At 41.6% G+C, this 25852-nt stretch overlaps 1 protein-coding gene across 1 annotated transcript in view; it reads left to right on the top strand.

Moving 5' to 3' along the window:
- SPTLC3 (serine palmitoyltransferase long chain base subunit 3) overlaps positions 1–25582 on the top strand; it is a 113733-nt gene extending 88151 nt beyond the window's left edge. The window contains exons 9-11 of the mRNA XM_046678288.1: positions 12324–12459; positions 17353–17482; positions 21679–25582. Of these exons, the coding sequence (XP_046534244.1) occupies positions 12324–12459; positions 17353–17482; positions 21679–21792 (380 nt within the window). The 3' untranslated portion in view covers positions 21793–25582. The remainder of the gene's footprint in view (positions 1–12323; positions 12460–17352; positions 17483–21678) is intronic.
- The last annotated feature ends 270 nt before the right edge of the window (positions 25583–25852 follow it).

The raw sequence follows: 25852 nt of genomic DNA, 5'->3' as shown, positions 1-25852 counted from the left end.
TCTTTAAGCACGTCTACTTTGGGAAGCACTAAAAGCTGTGTGCTTCTGTCGTTACGTCTCGTTGTTATGTTACGGGCAAGTTCACTCCAGAAAATTCATTATGTACCATATGTGGGATTTTTAAGAAATTTTTCCAAAGGCTTCAATTTCTGTTCTTTATTCAATTATTAGCAGAAGGAGTTGACTAAAATGGCAAGGTCTTTCAAGTACCTTCATTCATTTATGAACCTCACCATTTTTCTTTTCTGTACTCTCTGGAGAAGAAATGTAAGATAAAGGAAAAGAGAGAGAGACTTAAAATAGAATGCATTCACTCTGGAAAATACAGCCACGCTTCATTTTTAAATCATTTTGTCTGGATTATTTCATTCATCCTGATCTTTTGTGAAATCGTATCTTGAGATTGGCAGGTGAGGCATTGACCCTGCTTCTAACCCGACATGGACTTGGAGAAAGTGGCATCAGCACCTTCCAGCTGTGACCTTAGACCTTTGCTCTGGTCCCTGGAACAGGGCACACATATTTTTACACTTGAGTTTGATAGGTTTGAAAAACAAGAGTGACTAACTGGGAAGATTTAGGGCTTTGAGGCGGGGAAAGAAAGAAGTACACTAGGTGACAGCAATTCGCTCTCAAGAGTGAGATTTTCTCACTTTTCTACTGTTTATATTTGACGTGAGATACATTCACAAACTTCTCTCTTAAGATGTTGCTTTTCTTCAGCACAAGCTGGGTGGGGCTGCAAACTACACTTATCCATCGGCACCATCAAGCTTATCTTGTGGCCATTCTTGCTAGCTTACCTTCACCCGGAATTCTGTCTCTCCCTCAGAGAGAGAAAGAGACAGTAAAAAGCTAAACAACTGTGATTAGGGCGATAAAACTATGATAATTAGACACAGAGTTTTAAAAGGTCTTCTCACGTTTCTCAGCATCTGCCTTAGCAGAGAGTTCAGCTAATACAAAATTGGCTTCCTACAATTTCTTTTCTCCCCTCAAACCCAGCAACATGTTAGCTCTGTCCCTCTAAAGTCCCTCCATGAACACAAGAAGGGTCCACAGAGCATTGCACCCAAAAGGCCCCGTCTGAGGACCCCGGCATTGAAGGCCCATGGCATTGTTGAGGGAGGAACCAGCTGCTGCTTCCTAAATATATTTGCCACTTGGTTACCAGCTGGAGACGCAGAAAGAGGCAGAGAAAGAGACAGAAGGCACGGAGAGCTCCGTTTTCTAAATGGTTTCAGGCCACTGGCATTTCAGCAACAGCTAATACAGAACAGATGGCGGGCGCTCCGCTCTGCTGGCTTTCAACTGAGGGGCTGCCTCCCTCAGTGATTAATCACCTGTGCTGGGGGGTAAAACAGTTCTACCTGGTCTTTTTGTGTGTGTAGACCTGAGGTTGGGGTTAGCAAGCAAGGTGACAGGCATTGCCTGTCAGCCCTATTGCTGATTACGTGCATGTAGGACAACTTATCTTCATCCAATAAACACAGAATTAGTCAACAAACCAAATTCTAGCTAGCAAGGGAAGTTTGTCTGGTTGGGCAGAAATGGCTTGCAAAATGTTCCACAACCTCTGTGTCTTCATTTACCTCACTTAAGAGTTAGCCAAGGGTAGAATTTTATGGCAGCTCAGTGAATTCTGCACTCACTTTGAGGCCTTAAAAAATTTCCCTAGCAAGAGTGTAAAGAGAATCTGTTTGTCTTGTGGAGGGTATGGGGGAAAAGGATTATGTGGCCACTTCCTTCCACCCGTCCTACAAACAAGAGATCCTTTTACACCACGAGTCCTGCAGAAGCTTCCTCCCCACTTTTGTTTCCTCTGCATGGATGGCCTCTGAGATGGGGGCGTTTCGATGTAACACACATGGAACTCCATGTTAGTTCAGTACAACTGGGGGAGGGAAGAACATGATTCCAGCTGTAGCATCTTTGACAGTGAAGGGAGCTGCTGTTCCACATTGATCTTTGTTTTTCCCATCATGGGTTCATTTTCAGCTAAGTAGCAAAACCCCCAAATGCAGTGGGGCCCTACCCCCGTCCTCTGGAGAAGTTTGTGGAGAAAACCAGCTAGCCTACAGCCACAGCTGGGGAGAATTAAGCAGGTGGATTTGTGCCTGGAGAAGCCCAGCATGTGGCCTGGTCTAGAGAGAATGTATTAGTTTTCTATTTCTGCATAACAATTACCACAAACTTAGTGGCTTAAAACAACACCCATTTAATATCTCACAGTCTCCTGGGGTCAGGAGTCTGGGCACAGTTTCTTCCCTGCTCAGGTTCTCACAAGGCTGAAATCAAGGTGTCAGCAGCCTCCCTCTTTTCTGGAACTCAAGCTCCTCTCCCAAGCTCACGTGGTTGTGGCAGAATCAGTTCTTTGGGGTTGCAGGAGTGAGGTCCCTGTTTCCTTGCTGGCTGTCAGTGGGGCCCCTTGGGCTCCTAGAGACTCCCTGAATTCCGGCCCATGTGGCCCCTCCATCTTCAAAGCCAGCAATGGAGAATCTCCTTCATGGCGGATCCCTGTCTCTCTCCTTGAATCTCTTTCTTCAGGAAGAGCCCAGTCCCTTCTAAGGGCTCACTTGATTAGGTCTTAAGTGCTGGCTAATGTCCCTCAAATTGATTTCACTTTTATAAAATGGGAGGACTTTATGTAGTTACATCACAAGTGGTCATATGCTTCAACTTGAATGCTGAGAATGAAAATTCTTCTAGCGAACACTTAATTCTGGTAGATAAGAAGATATTGGAGACATGTCCTGGGCACCAAAAAGACTGAGGAGTGCACAGGAACAGCCAGATTGGCTGTAGGCGCCAGAGGTCAGTTCTGTTGATCTCAGGGGTCCAGCCTTAGAGGGCAAATCCAAGTAAGTTCAGTGGTTGGTTCAAATGAATGGTTTTCAATATTTTTGAGCCACAGAATTTTTTTCAGGTGAAATGTACATAGAAGTCCATTTTATTAAATATATATTTTTTTAAATTTTACAGCATTTGTATAGGGCCTATTGTGTGCCAGACACTCTTCTAAGAGCTTAATATTTAATCCTCATAACACTATGAAATGGGCATTGTTGTTTTTATTATTATCATCATTGTCACTATCCACACTTTGCAGGTGAAGAGTCTGGATTACAGAGAGATGAAGTGCCTTACCCGAGATGGTAGAGCTGATTTTGAACCCAGGAAACTGGGCTCACAGTCCTTGAGCACTTGGCCATGATGCTGTAGTTGTAGTGGAGGCAGGTTGGGGGGATGGTCTGACCTCCCACCTGCTGAGCCTCTCCCTCCATTTTTCCCTGCATTGCCCCTCCCTGAGGCTTCCTCAGTGCACTCTCCCCAGCCAACACTTCGAAAATCAGAGGTTTGAGTCATGTAGGCAGCTGCCTTGGATAGGGCTTCCTGGTAGCCACTTTCATGTGCACTGTTTCTCAGAGCCCTTTCAGGGGACCCCATTAACCCGGTTACCCAGCCCAGGACCTGTCCTTTGCCACCTTCTTTGCATTGTTGCTGCAAATCAGAATAGTTGCTAACACACATCTCCTCATCCACCTCAGATATTTGCTGCCACTTGGGCCTCCTAACTTGTTTTGCCACCTCCTTATCCCCTCATCCTAATCCATGCAGTATACACTATGAGCTTCCTCTTTCTAAACTCCCTCGGAACATGGCATTTCCCACTCATTATGCTGCCATGGCTCCCTATTACCCACCAAGAACTTCCAGCGCTTAGAGTGGCATTTGCAGCTCTCAGTGGTCTGATTCCACTCATCTTTCTCATGACTAATCCAAGGGTTGTAGGCAAGGGAGCCATTCGTTCACCCAGGGCCCTCACCTCCAAACTTGCACGTACAAGGTGTTAACTTACCACCTCTAGATCTTTGCTCCAAAGTCCTAGAGCATTTCTTCCATAGGGCATTCAATTTCCTACCTTCCATTCTGATTACATTAATTTTCTAGTCTATAAGCTCCTTGAAACTAGTATATTTATTGATCTTTTAATCCTCTACTGAACACAGCAGCCACCCACACGTATAGGTACTAAATAGCATTCTCCCCAAAGTCCTGAGAAGTAGGTGGAGCAGGTATTATTATCATTCCCATTTAACAGATCAGTAAATTGAGGCTCAGAGGTGATGAGTGACTTGCCATTCTTTATAGAAAAAAGAAAAGGGCAGATGGAACCTGACACACAGATCTGTTGACTAAGCACAAAAATGCTTTGAAACAAAATTGCTCTTTGGTGTCTTCAGTTAAGATCAGCCTTACTATCTTTGTAGAATCAATACCCACCGGGCCGGCCTGGTGGTGCAGTGGTTAAGTGTGCACGTTCTGCTTCCACGGCCCGGGGTTCGCCAGTTTGGATCCCAGGTGCGGACTTGGCATCGCTTGGCAGAAGCCATGCTGTGGTAGGCATCCCACGTATAAAGTAGAGGAAGATGGGCGTGGATATGAGCTCAGGGCTAGTCTTCCTCAACAAAAAGAGAAGGATTGGCAACAGATGTTAACTCAGGGTTAATCTTCCTCAAAAAAAAAAAAAGAAGAGTCAACACCCACAATATAATTTATGACTTCGAGCTATGGTTCTTAACTGGGAGTGCACACTACAGTTACCCAGGGATCTTTTCTAAAAGGTCTGCGCCAGTCCTTCTGGAGCATAATCTCTATAGAAGGGGCTTTACTGTGCTATTCTAGAACAAAAAATATTCCCGGAAGACTCTGGTGTGTTCTATTTAAGAATCACTGATTTACAAAGCCCCTAGCCTCTCAAATTACCCCATTTAATGTGTAAAATTTCATAATTAGTGACTTGCAAAGATACTGCTCTCTATTTAAATGAAATTAACATTAAATCTTATAATTCATTCTGTAAGTAATTCATGAAGCACTACTATGTGAAAAGCCTACTACCTTTGTCTATATTTGTCTCATGACTCTTCTCAGTTGTATATGATTTGATGCCTGCCCTGTCTATTTTTAGATCATGTCTTTCCAAACAGCCTCAGAATTTTTTCATCTTCTACTCCACCTTAGCAGCTGGCCTGGCTTCTGTATACATAGTGAGTGCTTTTCATTTGAGAAATGTATGAATCTATGAATCATGGGACTCACACCTCATCAGGAATGAGTTTACCAGCTTCTTTCCAAAGAGCAGACTTTGATAAACTTGTAGGCACAGCCAATTTCCGGGTCAGTTGAATAACGCATTAATGATCTCCCAGCCTCACTTTCCTTATCTGTGAAGAGGGCACAAAAACACAGTTCCTGGCTCATGGTAGATGCACAAGAGATGTCCATTCTCAACTCTCCTTGTGGATTAAACCACTGAGGTGTATTTGAGCAGTGGCAGGGGAGGTGGAGGCAATGGCGTCTTCTCGGAGCCCTTGAAATCAGGCCATCAGACAGCGGTCCACCCTTGATGTCCAGCCTGCCTGCTCCTGCATGCATTCCACAGGGGCATGACTGAGTGGCCTGGAGAGTCCTTGGAACATGTGTATGTGACTATAAAACATGCTGTAACCTTGGAATCCGGACATCAAAAGAGAGAGCTTCAGTGCATGATAAAAATGTGCGTTCCTCTAGCAAACCACTCCAAAAACTGTTTTCTCCGTCCCACTGGGGAGCTTGTCACTGCTAATGTGATTCTTATGATTCTTGCCGCTCCATAGCCTCTTGATCTTTACTGAGATCTCTCTGCCCCTGAGTGTGTTGGAAACAAAATGTCCTGTCTGGTGTCCAGAACTTAAAATAACAGACACTGGGTTCCTGCTGCCACGTTGAAATTTTATTCAAACGTTTCTCCCCAACACCCCTACCCCCCACCCCCTCCCCATGCCAGGGGAGAAGCCGAGAGTGAACAGGGAGACGAGGAAGGGGAAGAGACGGAGATTAGGCCTCCTTAGACCACTGTAGGCGTTGTTGAATATCAATTTGATTTTTCAGAAAGATTGACTGCTTAAATTGTGAGATATGATTTATGGAAAGATTCTTCCCACCTCTAAAGAAAAGGACCACATTTTCCAAGCAGTGCTGCCTAGGAGTCTGTTTGAGCTCATCCAGTCTATATTCTGACTGTGGTGTGTGCTAAACATTTTAAGTAGGGAGAGCAGTGTATATTTCTGTACGTGCATTTTTAAGCTCTGGAAATAATCAAATAAGTCACCCCATAGCATCTGGGCATATTCACATTTCCTCTGTTACAAAGTGAGCTTGCAAAGTCTGCAGAAAATAGAAAGTGGCATCGGTATTGGCTCGCAGCTTCATCCAATCCACCTCTTTCACTTAGTCTTCCAGGGGGAAATGCCTTTCTCTTTTTTTGCATACCAATGGTTTAACAGAAAAGAAATTTTCTTTCTTTAGCTTTCGACAGGTCATTCTGGGAGTCTCCACTGTCCGCAATTCCTTCTGGCCCTCTGGAGATTGTGTTGTCCCAAACATATTTTTGGAAACACCACAGACGATTGTTTTTATTAGGGGACTACAAAGCTTTGTAGTGGGATGCTTTGTGTTTTATTTGTTTTCCTTCCCCTGCCCCAGCTGTTTTTGTTTTAACAGCATTGGAGAGAAGGTTAAAGTATTTGTGGCCTCCGTTAACCTAGCCCATCTCTCAAGTCAGCAGAGCTGGAAATCTGAATAGATGGAATGGCAACATACCGATCATCTGCCCAGATGGGTTCACCCATGGTTTTATCCACCCTCATGAGAGGGGTGAGGTTGATAGTAGAGTTAATCTCAAGTTGAGTAAACACTTTGGAGCAGATAGCTCTCAGGGGAACAGATAACCCCCACAAAACATACTATCGAGCACCTGAGAACTCAGTATCTGCTGGGATGTAATCATGCCAAACAAGAGGCTTCAACATACGCCCATCTATTATTTCCCATGTCCGACCAAGGAGCATGACTCAGCCGGGACACAATCAGGCACCTAACACAGCCATGCATGGACTTGGGGGTGGACTGGTAATGGCAGCTCTTTCTGAGAGATCTGAGTCTCCTTGGCTGTACCTTGTGAGAACCAAATCTCAAGCCTGGTCCCATCCGCAGACATCTTGATTTAATTGGTATGGGGTGCAGCCTGGGCATGGGAGTTTGCCAAGCTCTCCAGATGATTCTGAGGTGCCACCGAGGCTGCTGAGAGCTACTGCCAGATGATAAAATGTAATTAGCCCTTCAAGCACCCCGTGCATGCCAGGCGCAGTACTAAGCACTTTCCTGCATCAGCCCCTTTATTTCTCTCGATCTTCCTGTGAAATAAGCTTATTTATCCCCATTTTACAGGTAAAACAAGGTTTTTAGGCCTTGAGTTGTCCAGGTGGAGTTTGGTTCCTAATCCGTTTAGCTCCAAAGCCTATTCCTTTTCCAGAGAACCCCGAATATAGCAAAATAAACTTGTATGAACTCTCCAGGACCCTACATAAAAGATCATCTCGTTCACCCATTTGTCTGAGCAGGAACCTTCCCTGGCTTCTATGTAATATGTAGAAGAAGGATCAGAAATATTTAATTAGGGACTTTGGCTGTTACAAAGGGAATGTCTGCAATGCCTGGTCTCCATGCCATCCTGCCATGACCATCCCTGTATGAAAGCACAAGTGCTAAAACTTCCTTCTACTTTTACAAAGCACTCTTCAAACAAGGATCTCAAAGCACAACATAATTCATAAAATCACCACATCCTGTTTAGATGAGTAGCATTTTATATGTACAAATTCCTCTCTGCCCCCAGGCCCTCCAAGAATAAGAGAATGTTTCCAATTTTAAAGAGTGAGCAACAGAGTAATTGAAAGGAGCTGTATCTTGGCCAAATCAAAAGACCTCAACGGCATTTATAGTGACCTATATGAGAAAACATGGCCACCATGAAATGTGTCATAATGGCATGTCAGCCATGCTGTGCTTAATGGTTCAAAGACGGGAAAGACAGGGCAAGAATAAAACATTTGGTTCTTAAGAGTCAGCTAGCCCTGGGATCGATATTCTGATCTGTTTGGTCAACTCTCCAAAGAATCTAGAAGCAGTAAAATGATGACATTAGCTGATGATCCAGTTACTTGGGTTAATCAAGGCAGAGGGAACAGACGGGGCCAATTAAGTAGCTGGGCAGCCCAATGATAGATGAGTCATTATGGGCAAGTGCAAAGATAATGCCACTGGGAAAAGCAATTTAAGTCATTCATGCATTTCCAGGCCAGGAAATCCTTCTAGTCTTTGAGGGGAATCATTTAGGAATCATCAGACCCCGCCTGATGAAGTCATCTATTCATTGTGCAACTAATGATCAGCAAAAGAGCTGAATACACAAGGCGACAGGCCATATGGAATACATTTTGGTGGCTGGGATGTATATCTGTGGCTTCATTTGAATCACCTTCTTTACAAGTCTTACTCTGGCCCTTCTTTTCTTTTCCTTCTCCTGTCCTCAATATTCCCCTACTCCCTATTTTCTCAGCTCCCTAAACACACAGTTTCAACGTATGGATGAAATTTTTTTTGAAAGTAAAGACAAATATTCTCCTTCCTGATTTCTAGTTCTGTCCTTCAAATAGGTTGCTCTCTGCACACATACAAGTTTCCAGGGGATACTTTGATATGTTATAAAACAGTTCTTTTTTTAAGCGCCAAGAAAGCTGTGTCCTTGCAACAAAATTTATATAAGTGGTTCTACACCTCTCCGAATCCCTTACTTGTTGTATTCATGTTGCAAATCTGGAATTTTGAGGGGTGAGGGCTTACCTTTTCTTTTGAAGGAAGTAGGTAGGAAAATAAAAGCATCTATGAATTAGAGTAAACTATACATGTAACTTCCTGTTTCTTTAAAACCAAAGTCCCAACCAAGGACCCCAAAGTAAAGGTTATCAATGACTGCCATGTTGATAAATCCAATGAACAGTCTTTCATCTCCTGATTTATCTTCTCCCTCCCTGATTGCTCCTATTTGTCTCCCTCTTAAGTTCATTCTCCTCTTCCCAGCTGTTAAGTGTTGAATTCTTCAATCCCTGTCCTCCCTTTTTTTTAGACAACCTACCCATCCTTCTACTCTCATCTTGCCCCACACTCAACCATGTCTTACTTGTTTCTCAACCACAGTGTCCTTCTACAAACCACAGGACCATTGTACCTGTTTCCTGTGCCTGGAATGCTCTCTTCTGGTTCTTTTCCTGGTTAACATTTTTCCATCCTTCAGATCTCAACTCACTCATCATTTCTCTACTTTCTCATACTTGATCCAATCTCTCTAATACAGGCTCTCATAACACCACATAGCATTCTTTACAGCGCCCATCAGAGTTGCAGTTTTACATCCATTTCTGTGGTTATTTAATTAATGTCTGTCTCCCTCGCTAGACTATAAGCTCATTCCTGTTTCTTCTCTTCCTGTTGCTACTGACTAACCTTGCATTGCCCACATCTCTTCTTCATGGATTACCATAGCTTCTACTGACCAATGGTTTCCTCTGCCTCATAGATTCTGATAATAAGCTTTTCTCTCAATATCCCTCAATTTCTAGTCTTACTACCAATTATTGGTTCTCTCTAAATTTTTCACATTCACACTGTACCAGCAAGGGGATCTTATTGGTTTAACTCGTATTTATTATCTCTTTGACAAAGTTACTATAATAGACCAATTCAAGGCTCCCTGGCCAACACCCAGATGGACCGCCCTTGGGTGAAGGCTGTCCTGCATCCATTAACTGTGGCCAGCATGGTAGAGTTGAGAGGTCAGCTTTCCTGAGGGAGTACAATAAGCCAGATGTTTTCTCCATCACAACTTGCTTGCTGAGAACTGGCAGAGTTGGAGAGGAATCTTCCTTGAGAACTAGGATTGAGCAAAGGGTAGTAACAGAAAACAAGTAGGGAAAATTGAAGCATTCAACATCCTCCTCCTTGGTCAGTATTCCACTTAACTAAGTCTCCATTCCTTGGCATATATTATTAACACATTTAAGATGTCACAGAAGTCAAGTAGATTTTGGCCTGATGAGCAAAGAAAAACTTTCAAAGGAAGATGTGAAGTATTTTGGGAGTGATCTGGGAGTGAAAAATGTCATGTGATTGGATAAAGAAAGTACCCTTTGGGGACCTGTCTGCTTCTGGTTTGCCCTTACTTCTCAAGGGTAGCCCTTCGGGCTCTCCATCCAGATTGAAGGGGGTTTACCAGTCCTCCCCTGTGGCAGGCCCCAGACTCTACACCTTGATGCCCTACCCCATCCCTCACAACATCGGGCTGTTGGCAGCTTGCTCAGCTCTCAACCTCCCAAGTGCCTCTGCTAGAAAAATTTGGTATAACAATGATCCTAACAGCTGGCAGAGATCAATTTTATTGAGCTTACAAAGAAGAGATGGTCACCATCCATTATCTGGGCAGACATCATTCATTGCTGTTATTGGGCAAAGCACCATAATGTAGGAGATAACAGCACAGATTCTAGAACCCAAATATCTTTGGTTCAAATTCTGGTTCTGCCACCTAACAACTATGTGAACTTGGATAAGTTACTCGGCTCTTCCTCATGTATAACACAAGATTATAGCATCCACCTCAATACAGTTTTTGTGAGGATTAAATAAATTATTAAATATCAAGTGCTTATAACAATGTTGATTTTATGTGTTTGTGAACTCCAGTAATTATTGTTGTTGATACTATTATTGTCTTTTAGAGGTAACCCCATCCAATTAGTGGCCACCTGTGTTACTCAGGACACATTTGGTTATAGGTTGTAGAAATTCAGCTCAAAATAGCTTAAGTAAGAAAAAGAAATGTATCGGTTCACACAACAGGGACAGTTCAAAGGATGGACTCACTTAAGCATGGCTAGACCCAAGAGTTCCAATGATGCCCTCAGGAATCTTTCTGTCTTGTGCTTTGATTTTCTTCTGAGTCAACGTCATTCTCAAGGAGATTTTCTCCACACAGCGACAAAAACATAGCTTGAGGATGACCTCATTCTTACACTTCTTCCTCAGGAGATCTGAAAGACTCTACTAGACCCAGGTTGTGTTCCAACACTGAACCAATAATTAGGGGATGAAGTAGTCCAATTGGCCAGGCCTTGGTCACATGCTACCTGTAACAAAGAGGAAAGGTGGGACCAACTCTCCCTGAACATCATGGTTCCCTGAAGGAAGGATGCTAAGCAGGAAATTTGTCTAGGCACAATCTTGGGTTATTTCTCCAAGAAGGAACTAGAGGACCATGATTGACATGTTTACTGAAATTTTCACCCATTTTCCATGTAGAGAGTTACAGACACCCAGGAGTGATTTTCAAAATATTGAATAACTGATAATGCAACAGCTCTGATCAGTTTAATGGACACCTAACCAATCAGAATGCAGTCAGCTGTATCAGCACATTCCTGCTGAATTGCAACCTTGCATCAAATTGCAAACATTGCACTGATTTCAAGGAGACTTAAACATGCAGTCCTATTCAACCTTCCTTATTGAGCAAACACTCCCTAGTTTGGGCTGGTTTCTCCACTTACCTGAGTAGAGGCAGGACTGGAGTAGACAGTGTCTTCAGAACTCTTTCCACTCTTTCATTCCCTGTGTCATCTCATGTATGTGACCTCCCCACTGGGACACACACTGAGGACAGAGGATAAGTTTTTGAGCTGAAGCACCAATAACCTGGAAATAGATACATGTACTTTGTTCAACCTTCTGTTTGAGGCCAAGACTGTCATCTTTTCTGCTTGAGGAAAGCAGAGGCCCTCCTCTTCCCTTCCCTCTATCACTCTACCATGGCCAAATGCCTCACAAAAGAGTTCTGGTCTCAGCTGAACTTATCTTTCTCCAGGGATGTGCTACTCCTTCACATTCAGGTCGGGTGAAACATTCTTTGTTTAGAGACTTAGATGCAAGGCAACTTAAAGCTCAGCTTGGCTAAAAAGCCTCTACCAATAGCTGGAATGGTATGGGGGGGTATGATCCTTGTCACACTCCTTCCTCCTGAGTTATCCTTTTTAAAGCACTTATCACAGAGTTTGTACATAATAGGTACCTAGTAAAGGATAGTTCATCTCCTTCCTTCTAGCTAGATACCCTCCCCACTGCCATGCAGACTAGCCTGCTTTTTATTGCTGGCAGCACCCAGCAGCACCACCTGCCTGGATCCTACCTTCCAGGCCCAGGGCAGTCCTGGGCATCAGTTCAGTTGCCACACCTGCTCACCAGGAGGTATTTCCCTGCCCTCCTTCAAACCCCTCCCAGCTAATGGTGCAGGCCTGCATAAGGACTTAGGAATGCTTGCCAAGTCAACCTGACCTTTGCTTCCCTCTTCCTGGTGGGAATTGATGGATTTCATGCCTGTCTCCTTCCAGGGTTGCAGAGAGTACAGCAGCTTGCAAAAAACACAAGATACTTCAGACAGAGACTGAATGAAATGGGATTCATTATCTATGGCAATGAGGAATCTCCTGTTATTCCCCTGCTCCTTTACATGCCTGGTAAAGTAGCGTGAGTATCCAACAGACTCTCAGAATAACACCTAAGCCCCGAGGTGATGTAAGATGGTCATTTGACATTATGAGCCTCTTTCAGCATAGGAGTTGATAATGCACTTTGAATGGGGTGCCAAGTTCAGAAGTCACTTGTACAGCTTCTCAGAAGCCACCTGCCAGCCCATGGGCAAGGTCTTGTCACAGGTCTTAGAGGAAGGGAACCAGGTGCTAGGCCTACCATTTTTAAGCTCTATGAATTTGAGGGAGTCACCTCCCTTAGGCCTCAACTGTAATTTCAGGATGGTCCTGTGCCTCCTCCTGCCCCAAGGGAGAACTTCTGCAGACGAACATTTAAGAACAACATTACCAGGCTCTGCGCTTCCTCTCACTGGACTCTCATGGCCACCCTCGGAAGAAGGCAGCCTCATTTTAAGTGTGGGGAAACTGAGGCTGAGAGCAGTTAAACAGCTTGCCCAAAGTCACACAAGTCAAGCAGCAGTAAAACCAAGAGGCAAACCCATACCTAGGCTTGCTCCAAAGCTCGTGCTCTTAACAGAAAATTTTAATGCCTCTCCTGTAAGCCTATTTGGAGTTGTTTTCCACTGATTGCAACTGTGAAACTGAGCAGTAATAACAACTGAATAAAGAGAAAAAAATGACTTTTTCTCAGCATGGCATAGACAATTTTATACATGAGCCATTCTCCAGCCTTCTAGAGAACAATTACCTCTGTGATTAAAAAGAAGTTAATTAAAATCCTTTCTAAATGTAAACTGTTTATTCATGTGTCGGACCATGCTCATAGCGGAAAGTAATAGCATGTATTTATGAGATTCTAGAGGTTCTGACTCTCCTTTAACATAACCCCATTGTTGGAACTTTCTGTTTGACTCTCTAATAAATTGGCAGAGTATCAGAAGTATAGAAAAGAGGTTCTAGGGCTATTAGTTGAGAACTCATGTTTGGCAGAACTGAGTTACAAGTTCCCCAAAGACTGATTCTTCAGAGTACACTCTTGCGTCATTTCACCGCAGCAAAATAACAAGGAGTTAACACACACAAGTTGTTTAGTGTGCCACAGCATTACCACCACTCAGCACTTTGTTCATGGATCTGAGTCAGGATATCAATGCCTACAGTGGCCAAGGGGACAGTGTGCTACAGAGGCATCACATAGGATCCTGCTCTGTGCTAATGGCAAAGAGGGATGACAACAGCAATTCAAAGTAGCAGAACCAAACCAAAACCCTTTACCGTGTGATTTTGGAAGGCACAAAAGAAAACCACATTTATTCAGAGTGGTTGGGAAAATGTTGTGTTCTGGAAGAAAGATTCCACACTTAGCTCATATCTATCTAATATTTTATCATTAGCTCAGATAAAGACACCAAAAATCAATTTGTTTTCTTTTTGAGAATATGAAGTGCCCAATGCTGGAGGGTGGCAATAGGGAGTGTGCTGGATAGTTCCGACTTTGATGATGGAAGCTGGAGTTAGAATCTCAACATGTTGGGACAATGAATCAACCCAAGGAGAAGAGTCCATGAAGAAAAAAACAAATGCCTTTAAATGCAAGAATTCAACTGTACAATAACAGAATGAGAGAGAGAGTTTCCCCTACTCCTTTACATGCAAGAGTCCTGACTGAACAACAGCCCATGTGAAAATGAAAATGGAACTGAGAGAGCTTCATGTAAAAGTTAGGTCTATGGGGTAGTGAAGTGTTTGGAATGAAAAAGAATTTTCACTCTGCCTCTTCCTAACTGGGGGATCTTGGACAAGTTACCCAACCTTCTGAAGGCCTAGTTTACTCATTTTTAAAATGAATATAATAGTATTTATTTCATAAGGTCATTGTGAAGATTAAACAAGATGAAGTCTATCAGCATTTGGCATGTTGCCTCTAGCACAGGAGCTCCTCAGCGTTAGCTGTTCTTATTAACAGCGTTAATAATGTATACAAAGCACTTAACACAGTGCTTGGTGTACTGGAAGCACTCCATCAATGGTAGCCATTATCACCTCTACTGTTACAACGATTATTATAATTAGTTTCCACTGAGTGCAAGATTGAGTCACTGTAGTTGACTGGCTCTCCAAATTATTACTGCAATCTTTGGTTACATTAATAAAAATTGAACTTCCAGGAAAATAGTAGGTAAAGATCCTGCTATACTCAGCATCAATTACGCTATGTTAAACACTGAATGATACATCAAACTGTCTAGTGCCTTCCAATTTAAGATTGCTTTTAAGGAGGAGCTACCATTGCTGAATATTGATTATATGCTAAGTAAGTCTCCTAGACCCAGTGATCATCCACTGAGGTGGGGTGCTTAGCCCTAGTTTACAAATGTGGTCACTGAGACCCACAAAAGTCAAACTACTTTCTAAGAGTCAGTCAGGTTGTAGAATTCAGAACCAGTTCCATTTGTTTCCTAACCCAGAGCCCTTTTCAATGCACAGCACAGCCTCTCAAGCTTTAGTCCACAGGGAAAAAATGCACATCTTATTAAACCAATGCAGAGTATAAGTTTAATTCTCTTTAATGTCATCAAAAAGCATCAATCACTACAATGGGAAGAAACCTCTAATTATTTGTTTTGTTTAAGGACACTTAGAACAGGTTAGTTACAAAAGGTAATATCGTCAATTGTTGGCAGGAGTTGCTGGCAAGAGCTTGCCTGCTGTCTGGCCTTGTTTCCTTCTCTGATATTTCTTCAATGGAAAGTTTGTATAGAGAAGCTTTGGAAACAGAGAGTTAATTGTATAAGCCAGTGTATAAGCATTTCTTTCATTTGCTCATTTAAAAACCTTTGATTTTATTAAAGAACTGTAATTTCTCCACATTTCCACCTACCGCAGAATGAAAAGTTAATCTCCAGCAAGTTATCCTTTTGAACAAAGTTCTGCTGCAACTCTACCACAGGAATCTTGTATGGAGTTCAGAATAATATGCTTTTGCCCATCAAACATGCACTTAAATAATCAAGAATGTGTAGTATTTACTATTTGGTACAGAGTTTACATTTTCCTTCCACGGTCCTCATCACACGCTCGGAAGATGGTGGGACACAAGATGCAGTGATGCTGCGTGCAATGCAACAGCTAACGGTTTTTGTTATTCTTATTATTCACATAGTTTAGTTTCTTTCAGCCTATGCGGGCTCTAATTTGCTTTGGGGAGTATAAACCCAGAGGCTTATTATCTAAAGTGTTCAGGGCAATCATAAACCTTAACTTAAGGAGGCTAGGTTTAGGAGTGTAAGTTTTAAACTCAGAAGTCCTCCAGTGAGTCCTCAGATTAGCCTAACGAATCAATAGTCATATATTTTCCTCTACCTTCTTTGACAAAATTCGCTTCCTCTGGTACAAAGAGAAACATGCAGACAGTGAAAACGGTCTTTTGGGAGTCCTGAAAACTGGCCTGAGATCATGGGTCAGGTGGTTTGTACTCTTGCAATAAAAGCACTTGACTTGTTTCTCAGACAATTATGAGCTCTCATCCTGTGTAGTTCTGTGGGCAGCCTTCCAGAGGGTGATCAAGAAAGAGAAAGAACAGCCTCTGTTTTCAAGCTTTCTCAGTTAGAAAGCTTCATCTCCTTGTAACCTCCACAGTTCAAATCAAAGGACGAATCTTGCCTTGCCTGAGCCAGGGGCCAGAGAGGCTGTGTGTTCAGAATGTCTTGCAATGTCCACAGCTTCATTTGATAACCTGCATTCTTTGTGAGGCAACCAAAAGACAGACCGCTGAATAGTGAGAGGAATGAACGAACGAGCAGGCTTGCTCTCCATGTCTGGTTCAAGAACTCTTCCTGAGTTATGACTGGAAGGTTTCTGTGGTGCTGTCAGCTTCCAGCCTAAAATAATACACCAGCAACCTCTTAATGCTAAGAACAGATCTGAGGCATTTACCTCACTTGTGGGCAGAGCCACTCAGTAATTAAGGTTTCCTGCAGAGAACAACTGAGCTCCAAGGGGGAAAAGATTCACTTGGGGGCACATGCCTTTTTATCTGACATGGGCTCTTGGCACAAGAAATGTACAGACTTTGAGAGCTTGATATTCTCGAATCATTACTGGGATTAGCTCTGGAAAAGAAAGAGGCTAGAAGTGGTTAAGGAGAAGGACTCATAGCTTTAAAAGGTTTTACGCCGCATCAAAGAGCTTTGTCGTTGTATGACTTATATCCTACAGGCAGCATCTATCAGCCAGCCTCTCTGCATGTGGACAGTTCTTTCCCTGTCTTCCTCCTGCCCCATTCCCCCTTTAGCCCAACCAGTGGATTTACTATCCCTGAACATATCCGATGTGTTCATTCACACACAAGAAATGAGGAGACCCTTGCTATTCCTATCCTGGTTTGATGGAAAGTAAAATCCTTGGCCCTGGAGTGAGAATATGGCTTGGAGTTGGATCCCTCTGATCCTGGTCCTCAAATTATAGTCACTAAGTACAGGCTTCTTGAAATTTCCACAATATATTATTGTTATTAAGTTTTTAAAACATGTAGGTTTGCCTTTAATATATATTCTTTTTTTACGTAATTGTGTCATGTTAGCTGTTTGGATTTATTCCTAGGAAGCCTGCAGATAAAGGAGTTTACATCAATGCAGACTTGATAAACCAAGATCACGTACATCAACATTTTCCACTCAGTGTCAAAGACTCAGGACTCGCAATTGTCTAATGAGTGTGCCAGGCCTCATAATATTCATACTCAGTTATGGGTGCCATCAAGTGACCGACTGCCCTATTTCCTTGTCAATTGTATTTAACAGAAGTTTAATAACTTCACTCATCTTCTATTTATTCTTATAAAAAAGAAAAAGTCAATTAGCCATATTCCTTTTTTTGAAGCATAATTTTGTCATCTCTCAGTTACCCTCCTTATTTACATTTCCCTTAGGGCTTTTGCAAGGCATCTATTAAAGAGAAAAATTGGGGTCGTGGTCGTTGGATTTCCAGCTACTCCCCTTGCAGAGGCTCGGGCTCGGTTTTGTATTTCAGCAGCACATACCCGGGAGCAGTTAGACACGGTGAGTACACCACTGGCCAACAGAATCTCCAGTACTGGTACCTTGTATTCTGAGCGTGTTCTTTAATTGAGCTAGCTTGGGTTTCTCTGGGTTTCTCTTGGATGGTTTATGAAAACAACACCAATAAAACCCACTGCTAGGGCCTGGTAGCATAGTGGTTAGGTTCCCTTACTCCACTTTGGCAGCCCAGTGTTTGTAGGTTTGGATCCCGGGTGCAGACCTACACACCACTCATCAAGCCGTGCTGGGGCTGCATCCCACATACAAAAATAGAGGAAGATTGGCAAAGATGTTAGCTAAGTAACAATCTTCCTCAAGCAAAAAGAGGAAGATTGGCAACAGGTGTTAGCTCAGGGCCAATCTTCCCCACAAAAAAAAAAATCTCACTGCTCAAAAAAAAGGACATGCCAAGAAAGTGATCAACTGAGTAGATAGAAAAGAAAATCAGTTTAGTGAAGACTTGAGTCAAGTGTGTTCTGGTGTTAGAGAAAATTCTGACTGAGTAGCCACTTGTTGTACTATTTAATTGCTCTTAAATGCAAAAGCTAATCTAAAATGCTATTTCAGCATTAAGTGCCTGCCTCCTGACATTTTTCATAGCCATCAAATCCATACAAATAAAATATGACCCAACTAAACAACATGTTGGAAAACAAATAACAAAGACAAATCTATCACATTGGCCAGACTTAAACGCGGTCTAAATGACTTAAAAACCACATTTTATTGTCCTTTGATTTCAATCTATATGTGGATGAGTAAAATCAGAGAACTAAGCCATCTCAATAAGTTTGGGGTTGATAGAACTATCTCACAATGTCAGTGAGGTTTGGCAAACACTATTGATTGTCTACTATGTGCAAAACCCTGGGGCAAAAAGTCCAAGAGGAGATACTAATAAATAAGAAACTAATGATAATATATGAATATATAAGGAATGAATATATAATTATATGAATATATAATGCATGAACTCATATATAATAACTTCATACATAATAACTCATTCCCACCATTATGCTCCCACAGTTGTCTACTCAGGAATCACAGGTGAGGAACCAGACTTAGATGGAGCCAGAGCAGTTGGAAAAGACATAGGTAACACAGTGTTAATCAGAGTAAACAGGAAAAAGTTTCAAGGAGGGGGAGGATCGAAATGTCCCCAAGAAACTGCAGAAAGTGCAAGTGAGGCGAGAGATGAGAAGAAACTATTGGATTAGCAATTAGTAGGAGCACAACGTTCCACAGAGAGGATAGTATCAGGAGAATGCAGGGAACAGAAACAAGAATACAAAGAATAAAAAAGTGAAGAGAGGGGCCAGCCTTGTGACTGAGTGGTTGAGGTCGTGTACTCTGCTTCAGTGACCCAGGATTTCGCTGGTTCGGATCCTGGGTGCGGACCTAGCACTGCTCCTCAAGCCATGCTGGGGCAGCATCCTACATAGCAGAACTAGAAGGACCTAAAACTAGAATATACAACTATGTACTGGAGGGCTTTGGTAAGAAGGAAAACAAAAAGTGAAGAGGGTACTTTGAGCTCAAATTATACACACACATACACATGCACACACACACACACACACTGACCATGTTTTTCACCATTATATTCTTTTTTTTTAAAGATTGGCACCTGGGCTAACAACTGTTGCCAATCCTTTTTTTTTTTCTGCTTTATCTCCCCAAATCCCCTGGTACACAGTTGTATATCTTAGTTGTAGGTCCTTCTGGTTGCGGGATGTGGGACACCGCCTCAACGTGGCCTGACGAGCGGTGCCATGTCCGCGCCCAGGATCCGAACACTGGGCCGCCACAGTGGAGCGCGTGAATTTAACCACTCAGCCACGGAGCCGGCCCCTCACCATTATATTCTTAGCACTTCAGCCAGTGTATAGTACATAGTAGGTACACAATAAAAATTTATTGAATGACATATTAACAACTGAGCTAACTCTAGGTATTGCGATAATGGGTGAACTTTCTGTTATTGTTTTTCATACCCTTCTATAGTGTCCAGATTCTCTAAAATAAATGTATCTTTTCAGCACATTAATTTTAGCAAATTATTTCTTTTAAATGGAATGATTTGGTGATAAGAAAGAGTAGGCAAGTCTTTCAAGAAGTTTGACTATAAAGGCAAGAAAAATAGGTTTAGAAAAAGCCCTTGAAAATGGGGGAAGACTTGGGCATGTTTACACATTAAGGGAAGAAGAGAGTGAAGAGAGGGGGCTTCAGGCATAGGAGAGAAGAGGTCCTGGCTAGGAGCAAGCTCCCCGAGATGACAGGACAGGATGGACAGCAGAGGCGGATTTGTATTTTTTGTGATCCGACAGCATTGAGGTACTCATGATGACCCAGTTCTCCAGATCCCAGACCTTGTGATTCTCTTCACAAGTTCTTAGTTCGTCTGGAATACCTGGTTTGGAAGAAGCATTGAGACATCACCTACACAGATGCCTCTAAACTTTTGAGATCATGAACCCATATCAATAAAAACTTTGACAGGTTCCTTAATATACATATAAGAGAGTGTGAAAAATGACCCCTTCAACAGCTGGGGCATTAAGGTAGCAACTGAACATAACTAATGCTCACAGAAATAAAAAATATTAGACAAGTCATTCATGTTTGGAACAAGACAGAGACGAGGCCACTCTACAAACACAAAGTGATGGCTGCTCCTTTACCCATGAGAGCTCTAGCCTCGCCTTAATCCTCTAGCCTTCCAAATAAGAATTCTACACATAGCCAAACACTGAACTTCTCCCACTTCTTGACAGCATCCAACCTAGAACTGGTCCCTGCTTCCTTAGAATCATCTCAGGCACAAGTCCAAATGCCTTAAGTTGCCCTTCCCAACTTCCCGTTACTAGGATGCTCCATGGTTCTTCTGGAGCGCTGTCTTCCATGTTGCAGCAAGCTAACTTTGAGTACAAGTGTATTCTTGGTAGTCTTTAATCAGCGGGCTTCAACATAAATCCATTTATAAATTATATATACATTACCAGTATGTTATGTACATAATATAACAACACAAAAATAGAAGTTAAAAAAGTTGAGATTAAAATGAATAGAAATTCTGTTTTCCTCCCACGCCCTCCGTGAATTGTCTCGCATATCCCACAAATGAGCAGTTACGCCACTTGGAAAACCACTGAGCTACTCCATCCCCCACCTTCAGCAAAGAGCAATAGAAACTATCCCAAATTGGCATCATTTAAAAGATAACTTTGTTACTTTTTATTAGTACTTAGATTTGTTGTAAAAAATTAGAAATACAGAGAAGTAAAAAGAACATTTTAATCACTCATGAACCACAGAGGAGTAAACTACTCTTGCCATGTTGATGGATATCTTAATTGATGTCAATTTGAAAGACGTTGCAAAGAGGAAAGTCCATAAGCTCTGCTAGTCATTCATTCTAATGTGACCAACTCTCACTTTACCTTTTCAAAGCATTAGACTCTAATATTGTCTTCCTCCTCAATTGACAGGTTAAGAAAAACAGGCCCCAAAGAGTTAAAAAGGCATGGCCAAAACCATAGGATTAGTGATAGACTAGAAGTAAGAATTGCATTTTATATATTCTGGATCTCAGTTGTTTCATTTGTAAAATTGGGGAAATATTTACCTGCCTGAATTAAGAGAATTGAAACAAATGAGTTCTTGGTCCCTTGTCATTTTACTTTCTCTTGTTCTATGGAACACAGAGATGAGTGTTTAAAAGCTGGGTGGGAGAGAGTGAAGCATGGTAGGAGAGAGGAGGATGCTAATCCGTTCCCATAATGCTCCATTTTGGTTTTGGCCGGGTTGATTTGCTGTATCATGAAGATATAACCCACGTGTAATCTGCAACCTTATCTTTTTCTTCCACAAGGTTATATATAAGGCATTAAACTTTAAAATAAAGCCTGAAAGGGTCAGCATGGATTGGATGCTTTTATTTCTCTCCTCCACCCCAAATATAAATTTAAACATTCATAATATGGTGTTAGACTATTAGAGAATATGAAATAAAATGAATTAGCATCTAATATTCCTCAAGGACTGGCTTATAAACCACACCTTAATGATTTAGATCTTTCTCCTCTTCTTTAAAATCAAAGAAGCTGGCAAAAGAAGACTGTGGCTCTCTGAGGCTCTAGAGAACAGAGCCACTAGGAGTTAAAGATAAGTGATGACAGACAATCTCTTTGCAGGTTTTAGAAGCCCTGGATGAGATGGGTGATCTCCTATATCTGAAATATTCCCGGCACAGGAAGTCAGCACGCCCTGAACTCTATGATGAGACCAGCTTTGAACTTGAAGATTAAGTTTCCTGGTGAATGGAACCTAAAGACTTTGCCAGAAAGACTTCCCTCTCTGCCTCAAAAGGAATATAAATGGATTTCTCTCCCTTTCTAAGGACAATTTTGGTTTCTGCACCAGCTTAATTGAAGCAAGGAAGATGTTGTGTTTTCAATGTCTTCAGCTCAGAACTGTGGAGACAAAAATATGGATCCAGATTTTAAGTTTCTCCTCTCCCAGGTATCCTACTAGAAATACACACACACACTTCTCAGAATATTTTAAATGGCAATGAGCCTGTGTTTGGGCTGCTACTGTGCAGCCTCTTTGGTCCGGATCCTTTCAGGAGTTCCAACCAAATGAGGGAGTTTTGATTTTTTGTTCAGTAGATCTCATGATGTGTTTACATATTTCATCTGCAGATGTGGGCAAGAGTGGTGGGCAGTAGCTGACCTCCATGTTCCACCCATGAAAGCACCAGCTAGAACTCATCCATATCAATGGAAGTTCTAGGCAGGAGGGTAAAGAAATTTTGCTTCTACCATTTGCCACATTTGGACTTTTTCCAGGGATGTGTCAAAAGCCATAGTTAGTATTTTGAGGGAGAGAGAAGAACTGGCCAGCAGTGATTAGAGATGGCTTGGAAGGAAACTTTCCTTTTTCTCTTGTTGGCCTCCTACAGTTTTACAGCTGAACTTTTGAGGACTTGAAAATTCAAGATTTTTGTTTCATAAGCAAGGGGGCAGAAGACCAATAGAAGCCAATTTTAGGCCTAGACTAAAACTGTAAAGTTATAACAATTTCAACGTTGTTGGTGCCATAAAGAGTGAATTAACTTGCATAGCCTTTATTACTTCAAGGAATAAATTCTCATTTTCCTATTGAATTTTGAGTAAATGGTAAGAGTCACTTTCCTTTAGAGTTGACTCCCAAGACTAACTTGAAGAATGTACTGACTCAAAAACATTTAAAAGCAAATTCTATTTAACTTTTTCAAGACTGACACCTCCATTCAGGTCTATTAAATGGTACTGTCATCTGGCACATGCACTCCAATTTGGTGCAAAATGAGTCTGCACACTATTAGACAACTAACCGTAATTTACTTGAGTTCTCTCTGTCTCTCTGTCTATCTCTGTCTCTCTAAACATGAACACAGACTTCTCTGAATAGTACCCTTTTGCTAATTGGATCTAGTTGGTATGGAAAAAGCCAGTGGAAAACCTTATCTTTAACAAGTTCCCAGATGGTGCCCAGATTTGGAAACTCTAAAGAGCAGTGGTGACCTTTTAGCAAAGCTTCTGTAATAGTTTGAATGAGTTACAGAACATTCCACTCCATCAAATGAGACTATAAATAAATCACTTCAAGAGAGGTTTGACTTGGTGTGACACAGATGGACCCAAGCTTTCATGCTGTGCACTGAGATAGAAACTCAACCCGAAGCACCAGTGTTGGATGGAGCAATATGTCCCGATGTTCAAACTTATTAAAAGATAAAAGTGATAAGCATGGAAAGCTTTTTATGGGAACATTATAACCCCTAGTAGGTGTATCAGTTTAAAAGTGGATCACAGTGATAAAGTTCTTCATGAACGTTTGCAAGCAGAAGAGGAGAGGAAACACAGTTGCCCCATCCATTGACTGATTTTGATAACTAAATTCCAACCCTTCTCAATGAACTGGTGCAGCATTAATTGTGCAAAGAAAATACATATTGTACAAACATGTAAAGAAAAGGAAGACACATAGGTCTTTTCTCTTGAAAATGTGCATTTAAATGAAATTGATCCTGGTTAATTGTCCGAAATGCATGGATGTCTTCAGTCCTATAAAAGAAACAGGAGACAAAGAGGACAAGGGAGCATCTGAACAAGCAATAAACATCCTCTTCCATTCTGGATGTCTGTGATCTTCACACACACCTTCACACCCATCCTTTGAGTTTTAAACCTCTGAAGGGGTGTCCTTGTGAGCTGGAATGTCTACCATTATTACTTTTATGGAAGAGCTTGAGTTTAATTCATGTTAGGAAACTATTTACTTACCTACTCAGTATGGGAGGCAAGGAGGAAGTTAATCTCTTTTCATCACGATCCAAGAGTCCTGGGGCAATTTATTACATTCTCGAGTACAAGATAAAAGACCTATCTCTGTTGGAGAGTCCATGTTGAATATACACTTATGAGAACAACTGTAATCCAGGTAGAATGCTTCTTGAGCACAGTAGATGGGATCCGGGTCCTCTGGGACTGTAATATAAGAGTATATGTCATATAGAATGAGGTTGGTTAAAAGGATAATTGGGAATACTGAGAATTTCTTATTTTTATAAGAAAAGGTCTTCTACTGCTAGGTTAGTAAGACCATGATTTCAATTCAATAGGGATTACTGTCTCAATCACTATACCAGAGCCAAAAATGTCTCTTTGGCTGGTTCTGTTCGAAAAGAGAATTTTCTAGCAAAACTATAACGTTGTGCACCCCCAACCCTCCCATTTGCACATACATAGATACATACACACACACTTTTCTCTTCCTTTACGGAGCATGCAAGAGTATAAAGGTATGGAGATGAGACTCTGATTGGTTGATAGATGGATGAAGGTGCTGTTATAACAACGACCTTCAGGGAAGCAGAAGATAAAGGATCCAGACATATTTCTAAGGAGGATGCATTTGCATAATAGGGAAACGGCATAGACACGTTCCTAATCTTATCATGGAACTGTGGCTTCACAGATGTTTGGCTATATTACTTTTGAGCATGTTTTGGTTTAACAGAAACCATGGGCTTCAGAATTTACTGGGAAGCTTGTTAAAATGCAGATCCCTGAGTGCCACACCAGACCTCCACTCAATCAGAATAGCTGTAGTACCCAGAAATCTATATTTTAGCCAGTCTTCCTAGGGGATTCTGATCCATGTCATAATTTGAGAACCATTAATGGAGCTTTTGTTTTGATAGTTCTATTGGCTCTAATAACATAACAGAAACCTTGTTCTGATTCTCTGTTGATGGTTAAGGGTGTTTATACTGCTAAAGTAAAGTGAGTTTTCCAACTTTTTCTCCTCAATGGGACATTGTGTTCCCATTTTCTAGGCATCTTGTCTTTCTACAAAGATGGATCCAGTATTGATGAATAATCTGTCATTAATTTGGACAAAGTTATTCCTTGTTTAATTTTCCTCTGTATCATTTCCTACAAGATGTTTCTTTTCCTTTTCATCACCTTCTTCCACTGAATGTAGTGTCTTGTTTCTTTTTTTCTTCCTAGCTCTTAAAAAATCTTCAACCTCTGATTATTTATTTATTCCAAGAACAGCTCTTGAAAATGCTGCAAGTCTCAACAGTTTTTCAAACATGCAATGCTCCACTGTGTGTTTCTTTAGAGATAGCAAATATTATAAATGGCTTACTCTGATTTAAAAGTTGTGACGAGGAAACCTTAACTCTCTTAAATATATACTTTGATTTACAGCAAGAATAACAATTTCATTTTGAATTGGTCTGATGACTTCTTGGCAATTTTTCCTTGTCTCAGTAAAAACAATGTATTTGAAGTCCATTTTCTCAAAATGCCCTATGCAGCTGTGTAATGTTCAGAAAATTAAAAGAAGTCTGTATTTTAAATGTTTCTAGGCAATTATTGCAGGACATTGTCTTATGGTGGTGTGATGTGTGGTATGTGTGTCTGTGTGTGTGTGTTTCACTGAAACATTTGAGGTGACCAATTTCATTTCATACTGCCTGTGAAATGTTAGTTTCTTTAATAAACAAATTACCAAGATTGAAAATAAAAAAATAATTGATGATTTTGTGTTGATTTAGTTTGGATGACCCTAAAAACTGATTGATTTGCATTTAAAAATTTCATTGAGGAAAATTGGCAAGGGTGGCTGGCACTGGCTTGCACTGTGTCACAAGAACCAATTGTGTTCATCTCTTCCCAACTCCGTGTTCAGTGACATCACATTGGTAGCTTGAAACTGACCACACTGGGAGTATTTATACCATGGAAATTGGCAAAGACCACAAATCTTGAGAGACAGCCGTTAAGCATTTATCAGCACATCACTGAGACC

The sequence above is a fragment of the Equus quagga genome, chromosome 12 (assembly GCF_021613505.1).
Source record: "Equus quagga isolate Etosha38 chromosome 12, UCLA_HA_Equagga_1.0, whole genome shotgun sequence".
Taxonomy (NCBI): domain Eukaryota; kingdom Metazoa; phylum Chordata; class Mammalia; order Perissodactyla; family Equidae; genus Equus; species Equus quagga.
The sequence above is the reverse complement of the archived record's forward strand: the minus strand, read 5'-3'. Positions and strand labels throughout refer to the sequence as shown.